Source organism: Anoplopoma fimbria, chromosome 8 (assembly GCF_027596085.1).
Source record: "Anoplopoma fimbria isolate UVic2021 breed Golden Eagle Sablefish chromosome 8, Afim_UVic_2022, whole genome shotgun sequence".
Classification (NCBI taxonomy): Eukaryota; Metazoa; Chordata; class Actinopteri; order Perciformes; family Anoplopomatidae; genus Anoplopoma; species Anoplopoma fimbria.
The window spans coordinates 8,814,368-8,837,180 of NC_072456.1; the positions used below are offsets into that span (position 1 = coordinate 8,814,368).

Genomic DNA, 22,813 nt, shown 5'->3' on the forward strand with positions numbered 1-22,813 from the left:
AGTAGAGCCCATGTTTACATCTCTCGCTCCTCTAGAACAGATTTTACTACAGAGTGGTGTGTCTGTATACTCCTGCGATCTTTGCTTTAATGTCACGTTATTTTTCACTACGGTTCAACATGAAGCGCTTCACACAAATAATACTAATATGGATAATAATAACGTCTACGCAAGTGAATGTTTTGAAGCGATATGTGTCTATTGTCGTGACTTTATGATCTCTGCGAACCTCGTCATATACCTGAAGCACAGCTCGCCGTGATCGTATAGTGGTTAGTACTCTGCGTTGTGGCCGCAGCAACCCCGGTTCGAATCCGGGTCACGGCAGTCTTTTAGAGAGACCATGAGAAAGACACAGAATAACATTGTTATGTTCCTCCTTGATCATTGAGGTTAGGATACAAACCATCATCCACAATGTAAAATGGCATAGCAGGTGGAACAGCTACTGTAAATAAAGGTTATTTATCTAACAAGATAATAACTGTAAAATATGAGTCTGCCATAAAAGTTACTGTCCTCTCTGTTGCCAGTTAGGTATACTGGAGTAAAGATTAAATCTCCCTCTGAAATGTAGGATAGTTGATAACATTTTTGCAATAGCTCAAAATTGGCAGATACATAAACACAGTACTAAAATTAAGGCAATTGCTTAAAACTGGTTAAATGCTCATCATAGATAAACACATAGTTTCCTCCCTCTCCGTCTGTTATACTAAAGGGTGGGGATCACATTACTTATAACATGCGTGACACTGCAACAAAAAAAAAAATACAAAGGTGCCCTCTTGGATGTCCATATGGTAGATTAAATATGATAAAATCTTCTCGTTTTTTTCTGCTTTACTCTTCATCTTAAAAGAATAACCAAACATGTGTCACTCTGAGGATTTTTCAGGACTGATTTCTTCCGCTGAGACCTTTTGATAAATTACAGCCATGAGCAGCTATGGATCGGACTGATCCTGGTTCATTCAAGTGAGGCTTTTTACAACAAGAGACACCTTTAAGTCCTCTGAGGGTTGAGGGAAATAAAACAAAAACATTTTATGTGGGATTTAAATCCACAACTTTCAGACTGCAAAGTTGTTCCTTTATCAGCTGAGCTGCCAGGACCGTATTAACATCGCCAATGTAAACATTTTAAAATGTGAAGTCCGTAAACTTTGTTTCTATGTAAGTTAATGAAGGTTAAGTTTCAGCAGCTTCAGCCTGATATGCTTTCTCGCTCTAGTTCTTTGTGTTCATTGGCACGAGAGATGGTCCAGTGGTGAAGGACACCCACCAGGGAGCAGGCTTTGAGAGTGGGATTTTTTTGTTGTGTCATCACCATTCATATTATGTGATTATGATTAAATTGTTTTCTAGAATGCATTTCTTATAGCACTCTGACTGCTGCAAGTAAAATGCATGCATTCAAAATGTTTGCAGAAGTATCAAAACATTAGCAATAAAAATAAAATCCCAAAATATACTGAGAGTACCAATTTATAACATTGGATTATAATTAATGATACATTGATGTGTTCATCAATAGCATTTTACATAATTAGCCAATACTACTTAATAATATATGATAGTAGATGTATATTTTGTATTAGGAATCTCAATCTGTAAATTTGCCTAATAATAACATTGCCAAATAAATAGTGATGTTATCAGTACAGTATTACCTTCTGAGATGTAGTGGACTATAAGTATAATGTTGCATAACATGGAAATAAGTTAAATACAATTACCTCAAAGTTGTACCTAAAGTGGTTCTCATGGTCACCATCCAATCGCTGAAAAATGTTTTTAATACCAATCACAAACAAAAGGTTTTCTTTTGGTGTCCCCCAGGTCTGTGTGCATAATGGGGAGGTTGTTTTCATTAGTAGATGTATATTTTGTATTCAGGTTTATTTTGTAATAACATTTGACCAATTTTCATTTGTCAAAAAAGGTTACATTTTGCACAAAGTCCGAGTAACTAATGGTATCAATCCATGTGGGGTCTCTTAGAGCGCAACACCCCTTAAACTGTAAAAATGAACATTAAAATGTTTACCTAAAGGGGCGTGGAGTGCAGACCAGGCTCCAAAACATCACGACTAACATTCTAACAAAACTCAAAAACTGCAGAGGCCTAAAGAAATATTTATCGCAGTATCTGCAACAATACTGTAACACTGGATGTGTAAAGAGGTGGGGTTGAAAAATTGCAGGGCTGATGAGTTGATTTATTGCAGGTGTGTGGCTTGGAGCAGTTGAAAGAGCAAAGAGAGAAGAGAGAGAGAGAGAGAGAGAGAGAAGTTGGAGAGGGAGACACAAGAGACAAACATACAGAAAGACAATGTTTTATCTCTCAAATTACCTAATCATCATCATGAGACGCTGTCTAGAGTCAAATGGCGTCAGTGAAATATCGGTTAACTTACTGTAAATAGCATACATGAGCCTCACAAGTTGTTATTCATGTGCCTCCAGTATGGAAACCGAGCAAGGTCGCACTTACAATCATTTTTCTTTATGCTGTTATCTGGAGATCACTTAATTATTTTGTTATCACGGGAAAACAAGCTTTGTCTCGAGATAATCAACCCGCTATCAGAGGAAAACAAAAGGTTGTTTCCCTTTATTATTTGTAATGTTGTTTATCTGAGATCAGGAGTGCAAAAGTACAAATTGGGTTGTGTCTTTCTTTTAGACACATATTTAGATCAGTCCTCCTCATTCAAGGTGTCAAAAAGGTAAGTCAAGGCATAAATGACAAAATCATGTCTTAACTTACTGTTCAGCAATGAATGCGTCCCGACAGTTGTCAAGGCTGAAACACAGTGTGATCAAAACCAGACACTCATTTTCGAGTTCTTCATGAGTATAATAATCATTACATCATAATTATCCGGAGATCTTGAGAATAAGAAGCAGTTTTCTTCAGATAATTTATATCATCAGTATATCAGCCTTTTGTTTTCTCAAGACTCTAATTAACCTGTTATCACAAGAAAAACAAGATAATTTACTTGTGATCTCGAGATAACACTGCGTTAACATTTTTAAAAAAGTATTGCAAGCATGGCTGCTCTTGGCTTCCGTACACCATAACTACATATTTACTCCTCATCCTCTCTCTGTATTACTCCTATTTTGGTTACTCTGCTTTTCCCTGAGTCTTGATTCACTGTGCAGAATGATGAATGTGCAGAGTTAGGAATCTGTTTTCACATCTAATTGCTGAATAGGGAATTTTTTCTCTGTAATGTAAATCAAAATTTAAGGCGTGTCAGGAGGAGCATGACTTGTGACATTTTTGACATCCTGTTCCAATATGCAGCTCATGCAAGTGTGATATGGTAACTTGAAACTTTTGAGCGTGAGTGACACATCTTGAATCCAGCAGTTAAAAATTGCCAATATTTGAATAATTACATATTCTAGATTTTTCAGTGAGTAAGGAGTAGATGTCATTTTAACAATTGGCCTTTTTCTGTGCAGAAACATATCGAACAGATATTTTTTTAACCCAAGCAGAGTGTTTTTATGTTTTATAACGTGTTTGGATGGATTTTATAACAGACAGCTTGATTTCTGGTTTTAGTATCTATTTTGCAGTCATTAGCATGACTATATCAGTGGCTTGAGTCAAACCCAACCTCCCAGGATCTATCCATTTGATCATGTCACTGTCCTTTTGTCTGACCCCCCCACCACCATACTCTCTGTATGACTTTAAATGATGAGTATAATCCCCACAAAGGCCTTTTAAAGATATGCTAATGTAAATTCCCTGCGCAGTGAATAGAATAGAGCCTCCTTTAAACTTTTACATTGCTGACAATGCAGCTCTTGTCTTTGTCTATTAGAGCACAGCAAACTGCGTTTAAGAAAATGATTTTGGACAGAAAAGTGGTCTCAAGTTAAGCGACTTTACACCTTATTTATTCTTATTTTTTTTAAAGAATAGACTGTAAAAAAGAAAAAAAAAAGCTAGTTTTGAGCCGCCTGCCTCCCATTGTCACCACAGACTGTACATGAGAGGGATCATCGTCTGATCACGTGATTCGTGCGTCGTCCAATCCGGTCGCCTGAAGAACACGGCTCGTAATTTTGAACCGACGGACGGAGAGCAGCCGAGCAGAGCTGCTTCTGATCAACGCTGCCATTCATAACATCGGTCCAACAAACCCGTCCCCGAGTAATGGACAGTTGATGAAGGGGGACACTGTAGCGCTGTCTTTTAGTGGTGAATATGAGTTCTCGTGTTATCACCCCGGGACCCTACCGGGCCACAAAGCTGGTGAGTTGACACAGTGTTTGATACGGTGGTTAGCTGCTAGCTGCTAGCTGCTAGCTGTTAGCTGCTAGCTCATTCATGCGGAAAATGATCTTCAACCGCAACGTTATAGTTCACTGTTAGCTGATGGACGTGTTTAAATAAACTTTATCGGTTCAATAATATAATACAAACAGTGTTTATTATCGTTTTTCATGATAACTTCCTGCTATCCAACAATAATACAGTTGATTTTCTATCTTTTACTTAATCTACACTATATATCACCTCTAATAAAAATAAATAAACTAAGCGAATAAAGCATATTAGTCCAGAAGCTTTCAAATATTGACTTGTTTTGACCTTCAATCAATAAAAGTTAGACAGCTAACTAGATACAGAACAGTGAGTCAGGATGTGATCGTGTGTATTCAGGCAGCAGTGATCAGACAGCTCAGATATGTCTTGGTTCTGTCATTACTTTTTTTTTTTTTTTTTTCCATCAGTCTTTTCCTAAAATGTCAGAAGATAATGGAAACATTTCTCTCACTATTTCCAAGTTTGAAAACAAGGTTATGTCTTCAAATTGCTTGTTTTGATCTGACCAAAGGTTGACAAATCAACGAAATTCAGCTTTGCGGGCTTCCAACTTGCATGAGGTGGTAAATAGTCTTAAATAGTCAAAATTCCAACAGGTTAGCAACACTTTTAGTACAAAGACCAACTTTACAGTCAACCTAACGATCCTTGACCTGTGGCCCCCTTGATGACCCTGAAGAAAACCACAAGCCCAGATTGTTGGTCTCACAATAAATGCGTTCTTTATTCTGTGTGTTGCTGGAGTTGTGATCCTTTTATGACCACAAATCAATGAATACTTTCAGCAGTACTTGGTTCTCTCTATTGTTTGTCTTGACTGTGGGGAACTTTGTCAAAATTGTCTCACGACCAATGCTCAGCCAAAGCAGAATCTTGTATCTTGTTTCTAAGCCAGAAAAGGTTTGTAAACCTCCAATCAAACTGCACCAATGCTTACCTCTTCCTTCAGTGGTCCTTAGGTCGATAGTGTCAGGAATGTCCCTCAGGACTCGTAGTCTGACCATTGAAATTAAACTGGTTAGTGACATAACTTCTGCTGTACAAGAACCTGTTGGTCTGCACTAAACTCCCCTTCCCTGTTTCAGTGGAATGAGGTGACTCGATTGTTTCGGTCTGGTATGCCACTAAGGAAACACCGCCAGAACTTCCGGCACTACTCCTCCTGTTTCGCCGCCTCTGCCGCCGTGGAGTGGATGCATCAGCTGCTGCTTAGCAACAGCAATTTTGGCCCTGATGTCACCAGGCAGCAGACGGTGCAGCTCCTGAAGAAGTTTCTGAAGAACCATGTGATCGAAGATGTGAAGGGTCGCTGGGGCACGGAGGATCTGGAGGACAACAACGTGCTGTACAGGTAGGCAGCGTTTTGGAGAAACTTTGCTTTTTTTAATAATTAAAAGGGACAAACAAAATGAAACACTCTTGTCCTCTCGTTATTTTCACAGATTCCCAGCCACTTCCCCTCTGAAGCCCATTCCATGTACCGCTTCAGCCTCGGCCCCGGGATCTATTAAGAAAAGGCATTCGTTCAGGGACAAGGAGAGTTTCTTCAGGTTTAGAAATATCAAGAAGCAGCATGAGAAAGAGACACAGGTGAGTTAGACTGGACATAGATTATTGTAAACGGTTTCCATTTTGAGTCACCTGGTATTTGGAGTAAATAAGATACTCTGCAGTTAAACGTCACTTAATAATGTAAATGTGACGTAAAACTATATAACTGTAACTGGACTTTAAAAAAAAAAAAAAATAAAAATCTGATACTTGAGTGTTTACAGTTAACGTGTCCACCCTTAATTCACGGTATTCAAAATACCAGTAATGCAGCTGTAGTCATGTTTTTTACAGATCCCTCAAAAATGAGTCCAGCAAGTCCCTGGTTGCTTGTTCATCTGGTGTCTCCTTTTCAAATTTTTGGTTGTCATCCCAACTTGAGATAGATATTAAATTGACCGTTTGTTTAACAGAGTTAGTAAAATTAAATTTCACAAATGCAACAAGTATTAAAAATGTTGTGCTGCACTGTTTGCACCTTTTTTTATGTATTAAAAAGTGGTTACCACTGATGGCAACAGAAAAGCTAACAATTGGTTTCCATTTTCTGAATGGTTGACAATGGCAACTTGGCAACCCTTACTGTCAATTCCAGCTAAATGATGTACAACTTAATCTTGAAAATGACATCATCATCTCCAGTCAGCACGCTTTTTACAGTCGCAGTTTTAAAGTACGGTCTAAATGTAAAAAATGATCCACTGTTTGGTTCATGCTCTGTTTGTGCCTTCCAGGAAAACGTAGATCCTGCCCTCCAAGCAGGAGGAGAGAATCATCCAATAGGAGAGCAGCAGGTGCCAAGACGAGAGCTAACGGTGGAGGATGAACAGGAGATCTGGAGAGACATCACCGTGACCCAGTATAAACCCTTTACTTTTCTGTCAGAAAGTTGAAGCACGTTTCCTTTTTTTTTTTTTTTTTTAAACAACTCTAAGAATAAATTGGGAGAAAGAATCTGATGCATGCGACCTAAGCAAAGGTTGCATTTTAGTAATCAGAAAGTGAGAGATTTATTTGTGTGACTTGTGTGTTGTGTTTCAGCCTGCAGAGGATTCTGGGCATTGCATCTCTTGATGAGGTTTTGGACCAACGTCATGTCAACCCACAGAACATCATACATAATATGACCAAAGTCAACAAGCACGGAGTGGTCACACTGGACGACAAAACCAGTAGGTTTATATATCAACAAAACACGTTTTCATCACGAAATCATAGCATAAAAATCATCATATATTTGGTTTGTCTTTTCTCTTCAGCCCCTCTAAGGGAACACATCTTTTGCTGAGCACTTATATTCTCTTTACCATGGATACTGCTCACTTTTGAACTGTGGTCCACTTAAATAGCCACACAACATAAATTATCCCACATGTTTAACCTGTTCATCATCTCTCTAGATGACCTTCCACACTGGGTTTTGTCTGCCATGAAGAGCCTGGCCAACTGTGAGTTTTATATATATTTTTTTCTCAATTTTCTACACCTACATTTTGACATTTACCATTAGCCATTACGGAATTACTTTATGGACTGCATATTCTCAGAAATCTCAGTTACCATTCAGTTAAATTAACACTTTGACTTTTTCCATTTAGAGTCCAAGTTAGAAAATTAAAACTCATACATAGATTTGCGGTTGTATTTTGAATGTAATTTCCAAAAAGTGTAAGATTTCAAGTATCCTTCACTCTCATGGTAGCTTGCTGTCTATTTTTTTAGGGCCGAAGTACGACAGCGCACAACCATCCTACCCTGGCTTTGAGAGAGACGTCTTCAAAACGGTGTCTGATTACTTCTACAGCCTTCCGCAGCCCGTACTCACCTACGAACTGTATGAACTATTTATCAACGTCCTGGGTAGGTACTGTGGACCAAGTTCAGTAGGCTTTTTCCCCCATCATGGAACAGCGGTTAAATGGAAGTGCTTTTAAGGGTCTTAGTGGATGCTGCTGTGTTACAGGGAAATAATGCTCAAACTGACAGGATTGTCTGCAGGATCTTGTTGCGTGCTCTGACCTCTAACCGTTCATCTTGACCGCTAACAGAGGTTTTGGTTTGTTGTGTCCTAACAGCATTATGAGCAGCCGTACTCTGTGTCTATGCCTGTTACGTGTTGTCTCTGATCAGCTGATGGTTCTTTTGTGTACAGTAAAAGTTTGAAATAACTAAACCCTTTCCCCTCCCCTTCCACTGTCTGCTTGCACTGACACTTTGCCTGCCCTGCTTGGCTCTCTCTTTCTGTGCATTCGCTCTCAGTGTTTTGTGGCTACGTCGCAGCGCCCGCCACACACCAGCGCGGGAAACGCAAGAAGCCCGACCTCCCCTCGGCCCCCCCTCCAGCCAAGACCTCTTTCCGCTCCACAGAGTGTCTACTCCTGTCGCTGCTCAGGCAGGGAGCATGCGATGAGACCGAGTCGCCAATGAGTGAGGTGCTCGGTGGGAAGCTCAAGTCCCGGCTGGCAGCGCTGAACGGAGGCATTGCCGGTGGAGGTGACGGTCAGCTGGGAGGCAGCTGCATGAGTCTGAGTACGGTTGCCTTTGCGAGGCCTCAAACCAAGAGTTGCTCACTGGAAACGATCCTAGATGACTCCGCCCCTCTCACCAGGCAACAGCTGTTCCTGTCCAATGACAGCCTGGCTTCCTGTGCCTATAGCAACACGTACCATGACGACAGCTCTGCCATCACAACACACCACAGTCATACAGACTTGACATCTGTATCCAAAGCAACCCCCTTCACTTGTGAAAATGCTCCAGCAGGTACATCCAGAAACAGACTCTCTGTGGCAGGCCTGTCGGTGGCACACAGGTCGCGCTCATTTCGGCCCAACAGCGTAGGCAGCTGTCTGGACATCGTCATAGAAACCAGGGAGGAGGATGTCAAGGAGTCCAAGTTGCAGGGTCGATCAACCAGCTGCATCAACGTGAACACTCCCGCCGACCAGCATCACTCCTCAGCTTCACGTCCTCCCTGGTTGTCCTCCCATCATTGCTCCTTTTCCTCCTGTCATCCTTTTTCCTCCTTCTCTTCATCTGCTTTGGCCAAACCACAAGGGTCCCGTGCTACTACAGGACCCAGTGGGCCCAGACCCGCCTCCAGTACCGCTAATCTATGGATGCTACCTCCGCCCGCTGTTGTCCGGCGCTGCCTCAGCTCGCTGGATGTGTCAAAGCCTCCTCGACCTCTTTCACTGTTCAAACCGCCTGTCTGTGTGCCCACCAGCATCTTCCAGCCCCCTCAACACAAACCCGAGCACAGTAAGACCCTCTCGCCTCTACCTGTCTGCTCGTCTATTGTTGTCTAATCAAACTAACTCCATCTAACATCTAACCACTGCTGGTATGCGTGGGTTTTAATTAATACATACAACCCCTGTTGTACTCAAAAGGTGAAGTCGAGAAACTATGATTTCACTTTTTGGGGGGTCTGTTGTTTAACATTTCCAAGGTTCCAGTAAACAAATTGACAGAACAAAGCCATGAAAGTAAGGACTGGTTCAAGGTGCATATTTCATCACTGCTGCTTTTCATGTATGCAATGCCCTTTGTAGCTATGTATCATGGTGCTGCATTAATATCTCCTTGAACTTGGACATTTCAGTGGCAGATCCATTCATAATTTGTTACAAAGGGGCGTTGACAAAACAAACTCAATGGATGGAAGATCATCTTTTTTTTCCCTCTTCTCTTTCATTGAATATTTGATGTTCATTCCAATGCCCATTCTTACATACTTTTTTAGTATGCCAGGAAAAAGATTTAGTATGTGCCAATACAGTATTCCAAATGCTGTAACCAAAAAATACCAGGATGTCCTACTGGACATGGTACAATTTTGCAGTATGCAAGCTAGCATGCTTTTCTGAACCATATTCCTCTGTGCAGCTGATTTGTGAGCAAGACGGTCAAAGTTCAAGGTTCAATGTTATGTGGAAGTAGTAATGTCCCAATTGAATGCATATTGCATGCAACAGTATGCACTTTGTGAGGGCAGCTGCAGTATGTAATAAAATAATAAAGAAGAAGTATGCTTATTGGATCGTGGCATAACCTTATGAAGTCTAAGATTGCACAGGACTCCTTCCTCCCTCATAAACTGTCAAGCGCCAGTGGCTGGAATTTGTATAAATCCCAGCCACTAGTAGCAGCACTAGTAGCAAGGACGGCAAGGAAGACTGTCCTTGTAAGTCACTAAGAACATTTCCATCTGGCTTCCCATAACAAGTGGATCTGTGACTGAATTGACCATGCAGGAACATGATGCACATTTATACAGTCCAACATCAGGGCCGTGAACAGGGTTGAACAAGCTTTTTGATAGCATATTACAATGCAAAAAAATATGTTTAAAAATCTTACCTGACTCATTGCACTTTAGCTGTAGTTGTTTAATTCCATCCATCCATCCATTCATCCATTCATTCATCCGTCTGATCTATTGAATGTGATGTAGCCGTGATGGATGAATGTGGCCACAAAGAGTGATTCTACTGCTGTTTGTTTCCGTACTGATTGCACCACAGACTTCACCCGTCTCCATCTTCATCACTGTATGGCCGTGTGTGTGTATGTGTATATAGGCCTTCTTCAGCCTCAGTGTGAGCGTGTGGCCATCGAGGCCCTGCAGCTTTGCACCCTCCTCCTCCCCCCGAACTCCCGCAAGAAGTTGCAGCTCCTCATGAGGATGATGTCACGCATCAGCCAGAACGTGGACATGCCCCGCCTCCACCCGGCCATCGGTACCCGAACACTGGTGAGGCACGAAACTGATGTGATGATCTTTCCTTGTGAACCAGCTCAAGACCACCATATTTTTTTACCCCAATAATAGCAATTTCCTTCCTGCAGGTCAGTGACGTATTTGTTACCTTTCCCTTTTTATATCCTTTATGTGGTTCTCATTCCAGATGGTTCACACGTTTTCAGGCTGTGTCCTGGGCAGCGCAGAGGAATGTGATTTGGACGAGCTGTTGGCTACCAGACTGGTGTCATTTCTAATGGACCATCAGGAAAGCATCCTCTCTGTCCCAGAGTACCTGTGCAGTGCTATCAATGACCATATACAGTACCTGCGCGCTGTACAGGTACACCCATAAACTGTTACAGCATATGCATCCTGCGTCCTTGGTGCATATGGACAAATAGAAACCACATACATAAATACATTATTAGTTATACATGCACAGTATTAAAACGGAGACAGCTGTCTTTTAACTTAATGGCAATCAAATATTTAGCTTATGGAGGTTATTTATAGATTGTTTCCCAAACTAAGTCAAAGTATAGCAGACTATGTATTTTGTTAACAATATGGAAAATGCCAGAAATGGGAAGGCATGAACAGCTAAATGAACAGCTGTCAGCCACGTGCTTTGATACAGTTCATCAGAGACATACAGATTTTTATTTTTTTTTACTCTCCCGACCCCAGGTCCCGATCGATGGTGTTTCCACTGTCGATGTCGGCAATCCAGTTTGCGTTCCAATGCCCATCTACGCGTTCTGCCGTCAGATTAGCGGCGCTGAGTTTGAACAGCAGAAGCTGGAATCTTCCCAGAAGGCCATGGAGGAGTTGCTGGAGATTCTGCTGACCGACAAAAACATGAGTGAGAAGGACCGACGCAAGAAACTGAAGCAGGTAACAAGAGCAGGGCAAACAAAAAAAACAATTCAACCGTCCAACATGCACTTCTCATGAAGAATACTGGCAACTAAACTTGGAAAGGGAAAGTCAATCCCTCAGTCATGAGTTTTATTGTCTTTGCTTCAGTTTCAGAAGCAGTACCCGGACATCTACAGTCGTCGGGTCCCCTCCTCAGACAGGGAGGACAAGACCGACAAGCCAAAGATTAAACCTCCACTCCTCAGCATCAGGAAGAGCAAAGTGTTCAGCATCAGGAACTAAACCAACCCTACAGGTTGTCTCCATTATAGAATCCACAGCCATTCTCGCTGCACTATAACTGCACTGATATTAAGAGATCTGGAAAATTCACCTATCTTTGCAGCCATTAACTTTTTCCTGTTACATTGGAAAAACTCCTATTCCTGTTGTCTCATTTATGTAGTAATGTGAAAGTAAATGGAGACTGGACTTCTACAATGGTAGAATGTGTGTATTCATGTGGTGTTTGTGTGTATATGTTGATAGCTAAGTAAGAGGAAGGTAGGTAGACACACAGTGGCTTCTTGGAGTAGTTCACATTGATAACTGTGTTCAAATTTAACCCTTTTTATGAAGCAAGTGCAAGCAAGCTTCAGATTGCATTTTGGGAGAAAAATAATATGCATTTTTTAGGATCACTGGTCCATATGGGAATTATTAGATCATAGACTAATTCAATTATAAGACTGATGGCATTGGGAGCAGAGATAGAAAGGTACTTTTTTGGGGTGCCATTATTGACTTTTTCTTCCTCCTGTTGCTTTTTTGTGTGTTTTGCTTCAAAGAATTTTAACGTTAATGTTTTAGTTTCTTTTGATTTTCAGTATCTCAGATTTTTCATTTATAGATCAGTTGGTTTTAATTGGAGCCTGTGCTTCTCAGTTTCTTTTATTTCTTGTTTGTGTCTCATCTTGAACCCATCTCTGCTTAGTTTTTTGGATAGAGAAATATTTTTGCACTGGATGTATGCATTGTAAATTGCCAGTAAGCGTATGCCAATAATTAAAGTAGATAATTTATACTTATTTAATGCTTATTAGCCTCTTACAGAATTTTACTAGACAACGTCATATTTTGGGAAAGTGGTTTGTATTGCTCATAAATACAACCTCATGAAGTGTTTTCTCAACAACAGCAACTACAGGATTAATCATTTGAAAGCAGTGAAGTGGATATTTGCTGTACCTTGTGCCTCTAATGAAAGAAGCTGGTGACCAATGGCATCCATTAATCACTGATGGGTTTAGTAGTAAACTGAATAGTGCAATACAGAACCCACATTATTTCAAGTGTCAGAAGTAACAGATTTGGCTTAGAATTTAACAGATTTTTTTTTTTATGTATCCTATATGAAGTATTAGTTCTTCTCTGAAATGTTTTTCTTTACCTCAGATCAAATGATGAGTGTGTGTGTTTGTTTGTGTGTGTGTGTGTGTGTGTGTAACCATATGTGCACTCAGCAGTGTTTTATGGCTTTTGCAGAGTGTTTTATGGCTTTTGCAGAGAGGTGTTATGTTGTACTCCCACACAGTTTCACTCTTCCTCTACATTGTTTACTATGCAAAGTTCTGGGAAATAAATCTGTTAAACCGTTGTATTTATATGCCATTGTCCTGTTTCTATTTGGAACTGTTTGTGTGAAATGATGTGTGTGATGTGCTATAAATACTGTGTATATATACACCAGGTACTAAACTTGTGACTGGCATTTGGTGTTTCTCCATTTTATTTACTAGCTTTATGTTTGAGGTATGTGTTTTGTAGGGACACAAAACTGGCAGGTGTAAAGTTAATTTCAGCTTAATCTAAATATCTAAACTCCTTGTTCACCCAAAATGTCCTACTAATATGTCTGACAATTTGAAAATGGCTTTTTTTCTAAGTTTAGCAGGTCTGCAGAATTAAGTTGATGTTAAATGTATGGATTGTTTTCATTGGTTTTATTGATTTGGTTTATTTTTTACCTTCTTCCAGCATCACTGTTAGGCCTTTTTTCTTTGTTTTAACAAATCTAGTGTTCATGACTGTAAACTGTACTGAGCTGAGTACTGCGGTTTTACCCAAAGCTATGCTACATGAAAAGTTAAGGGGATTATCAAAGTTGGAACAGTTCATCTAAAGGGGAACATATATGCCAAAAAGTTTATGACATTTCACAAAAAAACACAAATACCAACCTCAAGGGGTTTGCCGAAGTCTTTCATTTTCAATCCTCTCGGGACCATGACTGTTTGTACAAACGTTAATGACAATCCATACAATAGTTTTAGTTTGTTCAGTTGCTTATTTACAGGCAGCAACACAAACACTAGATGACATATTTCTGCTTCTTTTAACTCTTACTAATGAATTCAGTCAGTTGAATGCCCCCTTTCATCCTTCAACCCAACTTTTACATATTTATCAAAAATGATAGATGACCAAAGAACACTTGGCTAATCATTGACTCTCTCCCTCCCAGAGAAAACTTGCTATTTTTCCTGCTCCAGAGAGCCAATTAAAATAGTTTGAGTGTTTGTTGAGGCTGTCTGGAACTAATTAGACCAGGTTCCTCTACGTGTAAATCCATGTACAAAACAGTGACCCCAGCACACTGCTTTTAAAAGCTGACTTCTTTAGTTTGACCCACATCATCTGCCTGTTTGTGAGTGTTTGTGTTCCAAAGGTGGACAAAGACCTGGATTCGGGGGCCCAGGGAACATTCTGCATGGAGCCGGTGGCCAGACGGCTGAAAGGAGAGGAGACAAAGCTAGCTTGTTCAGCTCTGGGTAAAAAAAAAAAAAAAAAAAGACCAGAGGAGGAAGGGAAGAGGGAGAAAGGGAGCTCAAGACGTGAGACGGAAGGAGAGGGAGATGCAGAGGAAAAGAGGATGGATTGGGGGAAGCAAGGAAGGATGGACAAGGGAAGGAGAAAATGAGAGGAGAAAGGGGGGAGGGGGCCAAATTTCCATCTCTCACCGCAGGAAATCTGTGTGTGGTTAAAATACAAGACAGAGTCCCTTTCTGCAGAAAAACAGTCTGTGTGAGGAACAAACAGCACCATGGCCAGCCGGTGAGTGAAACTTTCTTGTTCTTTTCTAAAACTGTTTTGGCCTGTTTTGAAGGTAGAAACTTCTTTTTTAAAATGGTTCGCATGGTTTTTCGATTTAATGTTTCTCAGGAATGTAATGGGAGAAAGCAGCTTGTAGACTCCATGCAGTGACTTTGTTGTTTTTGAGAGTGAGTCAGTTTTCTAGTTTACCACTAGTTCCTTTTTTCCTCTAAATGTGAGAGAAAAACTTAACACACATTTTTAAAGATTAGGAAGAAAAGATTCAAGATAAGGTGATTACTGCAGCATTGAGATACCCAATAAAACCCTGAAAACTAATGTTTTACTGGTGTAGTTTGTCAGGTCTAATATAAACATATAAAGGTCAAGTTTACTGAATGCAAACGCTTCATAACTAATTGTCATTAAGAATGGATTGATCTCAGGTTTTATCTGCAGTATTTATCTGCATCACATGAACCCCATTGATCATTGTCTGTAGCCTACATTTGGAGTGTATAAATGTATTTAGAGAAAGTCCTGATGCAACAGAGAACATCAAACCTCTCAGTAACAAAAGTGTATAAAGGTTTCATACAGCACAAAAGAAACAGTCTTTAAAACTGTTTTTATTTTCCTTTCAAGTGTGGAACATCCTGCTGCAGGCTACAAGAAGCTCTTTGAGACAGTGGAGGAGCTGAACGAACCTATACCTGCTGAGATCAGTGGTGGGAAAGAGAGGCTGTTCAGTGTTTTTTTTTCATTTTGCCTTTATGTCATAGCCAACAATAGAAAGTCTTGGAAATGTGTAATCCTATCTAAATACTATGGGGCACCATGTATGGTAACACCGCATCATAATGAAATATTGTGACAAAGTTTGATGAAGAATTTGTGTGTGGCAATGCAACTGAAATTCCTCTTTGGGTCACATGTTCTGATGGGTCACAGAAGTTGGTGTAACAATTATATGCTGGACTGTTTCCTGATTGTGTGTGTGTGTGTGTGTGTGTGTGTGTGTGTGTGTGTGTGTGTGTGTGTGTGTGTGTGTGTGTGTGTGTGTGTGTGTGTGTGTGTGTGTGTGTGTGTGTGTGTGTGTGTGTGTGTGTGTGTGTGTGTGTGTGTGCTTTCAGGTGTTATACCTTCATGGCTTGGCGGCAGTCTTCTCAGGATGGGCCCAGGTCTTTTCGAGGTGGGAGGTGAACCTTTCCACCACATGTTTGATGGACAGGCTCTCATACACAAGTTTGACCTGAAGAACAGTCAGGTGACCTACTACAGGAAGTAAGAATACAAACTTATGTTCTCGTTATCCCTCCTATGTCTCATTCTGTAGTTTTTGGCTTGGTTCTGGATCTAAAGTAGTGGGTCCAGGAATGTTTAAGGGATTTCTTAACATTGGCATGTATTTTATCCTCACTAAATAAAAAAAGATTTGGCTCATGTATCCCATTGTTGCAGATCTAGATGCAGAAGTCTTTATGACATCTGATTTTTGTTAGTGCAGAGATGTAAGCAGTTTTGTTCAGCTGAGGAAAAGAGCTGACAGTAAATTCATCCAACTGGAATGTGGAGGAGACAAAAACAATACTCAGCTGCCGACCACAAAAATCCTTCATCCATCTCCAATAGTTTTGTCTATCGAGCAGAATCAGTAATGCGTTTTATGGAATTCAAAACTACATTGACAGTTTGTCTACCTTTAATAGACCATAAATCTCTTGTAGCTTCATGATTTACTGACACATGATGTTTGTGATATCTCTGCTCAGGTTTATCAGGACGGATGCGTATGTTCGTGCCATGACGGAGAACAGAGTCGTCATCACGGAGTTTGGAACAGCAGCCTACCCAGACCCCTGCAAGAACATCTTCTCCCGGTGACACACAAACACAAACATTGTCGCTGCTGTGTTAATGTAAACAGTTGTGTGTTAGCAGCCAACATTATGTGGAATAGGCTAATTTGCTGTCCTGATGAAAGTTAGATGGGAAGTACAAATGCTTTAATATCTGTCTTTTAAATATGAAGCAGGGGCCATTTTTTTGCATTATTCAGTGTGAATTCATCGCTACAGCTAGTCAGCTTTAGTAATTTAATACCTTATTTGACAAGTTTTCTAGAACTTTGTATGATTGTTGTTGGTAACATTGTTTTTTACCATTTGTCCTCCACATTTTCCCCCATTTATTGTCAAATGAAACAATTAGTCAAACTATCAGTTAGTTGATCGACAGAAAATTGGCTATGGGAAAATGTGAACTTGGGCTCTGGGTTATTGTGATTTACATTTCTTTTTACTTATTCCTGACCTTTTATGGACCCAAAAAAAAAAGAAAAATCAATAAATTACTCAAGAAAATAGTTGACAAATACATCAATAGTTAAAGAAATTGTTGTTACAGCCCTAAACCCTTTAGTATACTTCTCCACTAAAATAAAAGATTGGGTCTGTTTATTGATGTATTCACGCTTTCAGCACTGTCTTTGTTCATATTGCAGATGTGTTGTTATGTACACATAATAGATGACATGCACTTCTCACATGAACACACGTTTTCTTTGATATCAAATGATCATGAGCTTTCCTTGTTTCTGTCTAGATTCTTTACTTACTTCAGAGGCATTGAGGTGACTGATAACTGCCTCGTGAACATCTGTCCAATCGGTGAGGACTTCTATGCAGTCACAGAGACCAATTACATCACAAAGGTTGATCCTGAATCGTTGGAGACTATAAAGAAGGTGAGTGCTGACTGGTGTACATAATGCATAATATCTTACATATTAACTTGAGGAGACGAGACTGACTCCTCATCAGTCTGGTTCTGTCTTTCTTTATATTCAATCTTCAACGTATTAAATCTCTGTCCTGTGTGCATGTATTTGTATCAGGTGGACCTGTGTAAGTACCTCTCAGTGAATGGGGTGACTGCCCACCCCCACACTGACGCAGATGGTACAGTCTATAACATCGGCAATTGCTTTGGCAAGAACATGAGTCTGGCTTACAACATCGTCAAGATCCCCCCTACTCAGAAAGGTGAGAAGAGTGAGACAGCAGACTGAATATTAGAGAGTAATATAAGTTGAACATATGCACACACTCACAAGACAATACTTATATGAAACACTATCATTATGGGTTTCCAGATAAGTCAGATCCCCTTGAGAAATCCCAGGTCGTCATTCAACTACCCAGCAGTGAGAGGTTGAAACCCTCCTACGTACACAGGTACTGACTTAGTTATGCCTCGTCTCACAAAGAATACACAATACAATGACTTCAACAGAATCTAAGCTTTGCATCGTACTTGTTTTGCCCAAACCATGGCCACCGCCGAAAAATTAATTGTTTGTGTCTGTATATCTCTCTGCTTGTCTGTCTGTAGTTTCGGTTTGACAGACAACTATTTTGTGTTTGTGGAGCAGCCGGTGAAGATCAACCTGTTCAAGTTCCTGTCGGCTTGGGCCGTCAGAGGAGCCACATACATGGACTGCTTTGAATCCAACGACAGCTTGGGGGTAGGCAGGGGCATGGCCAGAGGGTGATAGGTAGATTATTTGTCAGTATCATAGATGGACTACAGACCCAGGGGCCCCTGTACCAGAACCTATTCTTAAAGTGACTATTAACAATTTTTGTTGGTCAATCAAACACATCCAAAAAGAGTGATATAATTAAAAAAACGAGACGCAAAAAGACATGTGTCCAGGAGCCCATTGTTTCATCTAATGTCCAAGGATGCAGGCTATTTGGAGTTACAAATGACAGTTAATTATTCATATTATTTATCAAAATTAGGATATTTGAAGTTGTCAATGTGGCATTTATTATTTATTATCTTTATCATTGCTGAGAAACTTCTTTAAATTTGAGTCTCAACAAATATTTGATTGATTACATGACAAGTGCATCTGTATATATAAAGTGTGTGTGTGTGTGTGTGTGTGTGTGTGTGTGTGTGTGTGTGTGTGTGTGTGTGTGTGTGTGTGTGTGTGTGTGTGTGTGTGTGTGTGTGTGTGTGTGTGTGTGTGTGTGTGTGTGTGTGTGTGTGTGTGTGTGTGTGTAGACGTGGTTCCACTTGGCCACTAAGGACCCAGCAAATTATCTGAGCAGCCACAAGTTCAGAACGTCAGCTTTCAACATCTTTCACCATATCAACGCCTATGAGGAGGAGGGATTCATCGTGGTCGACCTCTGCACGTGGAAAGGGTGAGTGTGACCCTGTGTGTGTCTGCGTGAGTGTTACGTGAACAGTGTAATTGTGTCACCCTGACAACTCTCTCTCTTCTTTTTGCGCAGTCATGACTTTGTGTATGAATACCTGTACCTGGCCAACATAAAGGAAGAGTGGGAGGAAGTGAAGAAAGCAGCGATGAGAGCTCCTCAGCCTGAGGTCAGAAGATACGTACTGCCACTGGATATACACAAGGTGAGAGAGCACACACACACACACACACACACACACACACACACACACACACACACACACACACACACACACACACACACACACACACACACACACACACACACACACACACACACTCTCTGCAAGTTAGCCATGTTTATTTCTTTATTTACTAGTTGTGTAGCATTATTTCATGCTGAAAAATGAAATGACAGTGTAGGAAGTCTTTTTAAACTAATCATAATATAATCTTAAAGGCAATCATGTTTAATTTCTTAATATCACATTCATATAATTAAAGTTAAGTTTAATTCAAATAACTTATCTGAAGTGTAGTTTCAACAGGTTATTATGGTATTTTACACAAATCAAATTGTCATCTTATTCTTTTAAATACTTAAAAATAATCTCTATTTGAAAAGTTGTTTGTTGTGTTGCACCTAACACATTTCACTGATTTTCGCAGCAATGCAACAGCGTAAGATTTACATCATACACACTTGAATCCAAGATAATATGAAAAGGTGAACATCTAAGGTAAAATGAATTAACTAGTTTACAGCTACCTACAAATGATCTCTCTGACAAAAATGCTTTTTCTATTAATAATGTCAGTTCTGTTGTGTGTCAGCAACAACATTTTCAACTGAAACCCACTCTGGTGGCAGATATAAAAGAGACTAAATGGTTGTCTTTAAGGAGCTGCTTGGTGTTTATACTCGATCAGTATTCACTCCTGAATGAAATGCCCCTCAGACAGAAGTGTGTGTGTACATCCATATGCATGTTTGTGTGTGTTTTCAGGAGGAGCAAGGAAAGAATCTGGTGTCTCTGTCCTACACTACAGCAACTGCTGTTCTTCGCAGCGACGGCACTGTCTGGCTCGAACCTGAAGTCCTCTTTTCTGGACCAAGACAGGGTAATATACACACACACATACATACAAAAACATGCATTGACAGCTTGCAATATCATTTAATCTTGCAATTAAAACAAGCTATATGTTGCAAAAAACACAATATTTTACTCATTTGCTGTCTCTCTTTCAGCCTTTGAGTTTCCACAGATTAACTACTCTCTGTGTCGTGGGAAGAAGTATTCCTTCGCCTACGGTCTGGGACTAAACCACTTCATTCCTGACAGGGTAGGAACACACAAAGACAGTGTTGGTGCTTGTCTCCCCATCCCAAAAATAATCAATAATCAATGATAATAAAATTGATGCTGATGTTGTTGTTGATGGCGACTGTTGGTTGTGTATTGTTGACTCGTTGTACATGTAGATAGTCAAGCTGAACGTACAGACCAAAGAGACCTGGGTGTGGCAGGAGGAAGAGTGCTACCCATCAGAGCCGATGTTTGTACCAACACCCGGAGCCACAGAGGAGGATGATGGTAGAACACACACATCCACACACATGCACACACATGTACACAAACAAAAACCTATAAGTGAAACACATAGCACATTGTGATCTTATCGATTCTTTGCTCCTTTACTGGTCTTGAGTGTAGCTGTAGCCTTAAATATGTCAAAATGTTAAAGGGCCAGTGTATAGTGTTTTGGGGAAATCTGTTTGTAAAAATGGAAAATAATATTCATAACAATGTTTTCATTAGAGTAAAATCACCCAAAACTACTTTCTACCGTAGCCCAGAATGGACAAACCAGACAATGACTCTTGAGGATCAATAAGACAAGAGACACAGGAAGTCACTTGGCATGGTATTAAACTAATTGAATAACTTTTTGACTTTCAAATATATTGTAGTATTATAGGGACTGGACTTTTTCCAGTATATTTTACAGATATGACAGCACATCTTTAAAATTCAACAGTAAATGTGTTACCATTTAATAATAATTTCACTTTGACTAAAATACAAATTAGCCAGAGCTGGATTACCAACTCAGCAAGGGTCTCGTTCCCCAGGCCCATAGGGAGTTTAAAGCCTTGAGGTTAACTGTGTGGTATGTGTGGTAATTTGATCAGTTGAATAATTTGTTTGGTAATACTGCCTGAACCACAAAATTATTTATTTTAAAGAGAAATTACAGGGGCTTTATGGTGGCAACTACGTCAATATATAATCTTGAGGCCTTCATTTCAAGGTGCTGTAAAACATTTGTGCCTAGTACAGTTAACACAAAGTAGTTTATTAATAAACTATTCATTTGTTACTTTAGCCCTGAACTTTGAATTGTATCAAAAAAACAACAACAAGGAAATAGACAAAATGTTAATTGCCAGCAATAACTGCAACATTAAAAGGTTAGCTTCAATCCAAATCTTCTCCTGATAATAAATCGAAGTCAAAATCACCCTTAGATTAACTTTAAACTCTACCTAATCCTAATCATGTCTATGGTAGAAACTGACACACAAATTCACCCCTCCTGTCTTGTGTTGCAGGTGTGCTGCTGAGCATTGTGGTAAAGCCGGGTGCAGAGAGACCAGGCTTCCTGCTGGTGCTGGATGCCATGAAACTAGTAGAGCTGGCCAGGGCCGAGGTCAACACCATCATCCCAGTGACCTTCCATGGCGTTTACAAACCATGAGCCTGACCTTCATCCCAACCCAGCCGAGACACATCCAAAATACACCATGTTCACTTTCCTACCAGACAACTAAATAATTCAATTAGAAACAGACTCCAAATAGTTGGTGGTTTTAGTTTGCCGAGTTGAAGTAAATAATGTAAGCACTGTTTCACCCGGCCCTCTGTACATTTATCATGTCGTTTGAAAGACATGCTATTAATGCTATTTCCCTTCCTCATTGGGCTCAAGCTGGCTGCCGAGTTTTCTTGCAGCTAGCACTGTCCGTTGATTGTAATGTACAAATGCTATCAGTTTCTTCCCTCATGAAGACATTTGAGGAGTGTCTTGCAGCTGGTGGATAAGTAACAGTGCCTGTGTAGAGATTTTGCTTTATACAGTATACATTGCTTCTGTTAAAGCATTTACTCCATTTACAATATTATATTTTATAATTATAGTACCACATATACTTTATCATAACCTTCATCCTAAAACAAGAGCTACAATTAAATCAAAACACAAAGTTTTTGCAGAATGTATTTTTAAAGCTATTTACATTTTTCTTGTTTTTATACAAATAAAAACAAATCACAGTACTGGTTACAGTGTTGTTGTTTTGACATAAATTACTATCAAATTAATGCTTATTAACTATCCTCTAAGCTGTTTTCGGAGAGTAGATACAAAGCTTCATCTACTAGATTCATTTATATAGAAAACATTGGTATTTGCTAGAGAGGAGCGCTAAAATGTAGCAGGTATGAACCTTTTAAAATGAGCATTATGTCTCATTTAAATAGTTTGACCTATAATAAAAAAGATTTAATATGAAGTGCGTTATCACTGATAAACAATATTGTTGCAATAAAAAGCATAATGCAAAATAAATCACAATTAATATTCCTGTGCAGATTGAGCTGCAGGTCAAATGTAAACATAAAAAAGAACATTATTTCCCTCTGAAATGTTGTGGAGTAGAAGTGTAAAGTGGAATGAAGAGAGTCAAGGTACTAATACCTCAAATTTGAACAGTACTTTTAAATTCAAGCAATTATTTTGAGAAATATAATTTAAAAATAAAACACTACATTTACTCTGTAGCTATAATACAATCACACTTTAATGTAATTTTAATTTCCTGGTAAATAATGTAATGTTTGGCTGCAAGCAGCTGGGCTAGGTTCAACTTAATAGTGTCTTACTTTTCTTCTGTTAAAAAAATAAAATATTTTGCTTCATAATTAAAATG

General features: G+C 39.7%; 2 protein-coding genes and 1 non-coding gene across 4 annotated transcripts; all 3 read left to right on the forward strand.

Moving 5' to 3' along the window:
• The first annotated feature begins 255 nt into the window (after nt 1-255).
• Nucleotides 256-327, forward strand: trnah-gug (transfer RNA histidin (anticodon GUG)). The gene has a single exon. It is a non-coding gene; the product is annotated as a tRNA-His (tRNA).
• A 3,739-nt stretch (nt 328-4,066) lies between these two features.
• On the forward strand, nt 4,067-13,043 carry depdc1a (DEP domain containing 1a). 2 transcript variants are annotated; one of them, XM_054603546.1, is made up of 12 exons: nt 4,067-4,282; nt 5,443-5,708; nt 5,800-5,947; nt 6,643-6,767; nt 6,950-7,080; nt 7,309-7,356; nt 7,631-7,768; nt 8,168-9,169; nt 10,492-10,664; nt 10,819-10,995; nt 11,343-11,549; nt 11,682-13,043. In XM_054603546.1, exons 1-12 carry the CDS (start codon nt 4,235-4,237, stop codon nt 11,814-11,816), a joined length of 2,598 nt encoding a protein of 865 aa, XP_054459521.1. In that variant the 5' UTR covers nt 4,067-4,234; the 3' UTR covers nt 11,817-13,043. The 2 variants fall into 2 exon arrangements, with proteins under 2 accessions (XP_054459521.1, XP_054459522.1); XM_054603547.1 differs by lacking the exon at nt 8,168-9,169.
• Nucleotides 13,044-15,762: 2,719 nt separating this feature from the next.
• On the forward strand, nt 15,763-21,582 carry LOC129095162 (retinal Mueller cells isomerohydrolase-like). The gene is made up of 12 exons (XM_054603560.1): nt 15,763-15,890; nt 16,379-16,486; nt 17,211-17,352; nt 17,503-17,650; nt 17,761-17,842; nt 18,000-18,132; nt 18,681-18,823; nt 18,914-19,043; nt 19,827-19,941; nt 20,072-20,166; nt 20,306-20,417; nt 21,437-21,582. Exons 1-12 carry the CDS (start codon nt 15,778-15,780, stop codon nt 21,580-21,582), a joined length of 1,467 nt encoding a protein of 488 aa, XP_054459535.1. The 5' UTR covers nt 15,763-15,777.
• Nucleotides 21,583-22,813: the final 1,231 nt, after the last annotated feature.

Coding starts and splice junctions, on each gene's coding strand:
- LOC129095162 (XM_054603560.1), top strand. CDS start 15,778: ATGGGCCCAGGTCTTTTCGAGGTGGGAGGTGAACCTTTCCACCACATG. Junction 15,891..16,378: donor CAGGTGACCTACTACAGGAA/GTAAGAATACAA, acceptor ATCTCTGCTCAG/GTTTATCAGGACGGATGCGT. Junction 17,843..17,999: donor AAACCCTCCTACGTACACAG/GTACTGACTTAG, acceptor GTCTGTCTGTAG/TTTCGGTTTGACAGACAACT.
- depdc1a (XM_054603546.1), top strand. CDS start 4,235: ATGAGTTCTCGTGTTATCACCCCGGGACCCTACCGGGCCACAAAGCTG. Junction 5,948..6,642: donor AGCATGAGAAAGAGACACAG/GTGAGTTAGACT, acceptor TGTGCCTTCCAG/GAAAACGTAGATCCTGCCCT. Junction 7,081..7,308: donor CACACTGGACGACAAAACCA/GTAGGTTTATAT, acceptor TCATCTCTCTAG/ATGACCTTCCACACTGGGTT.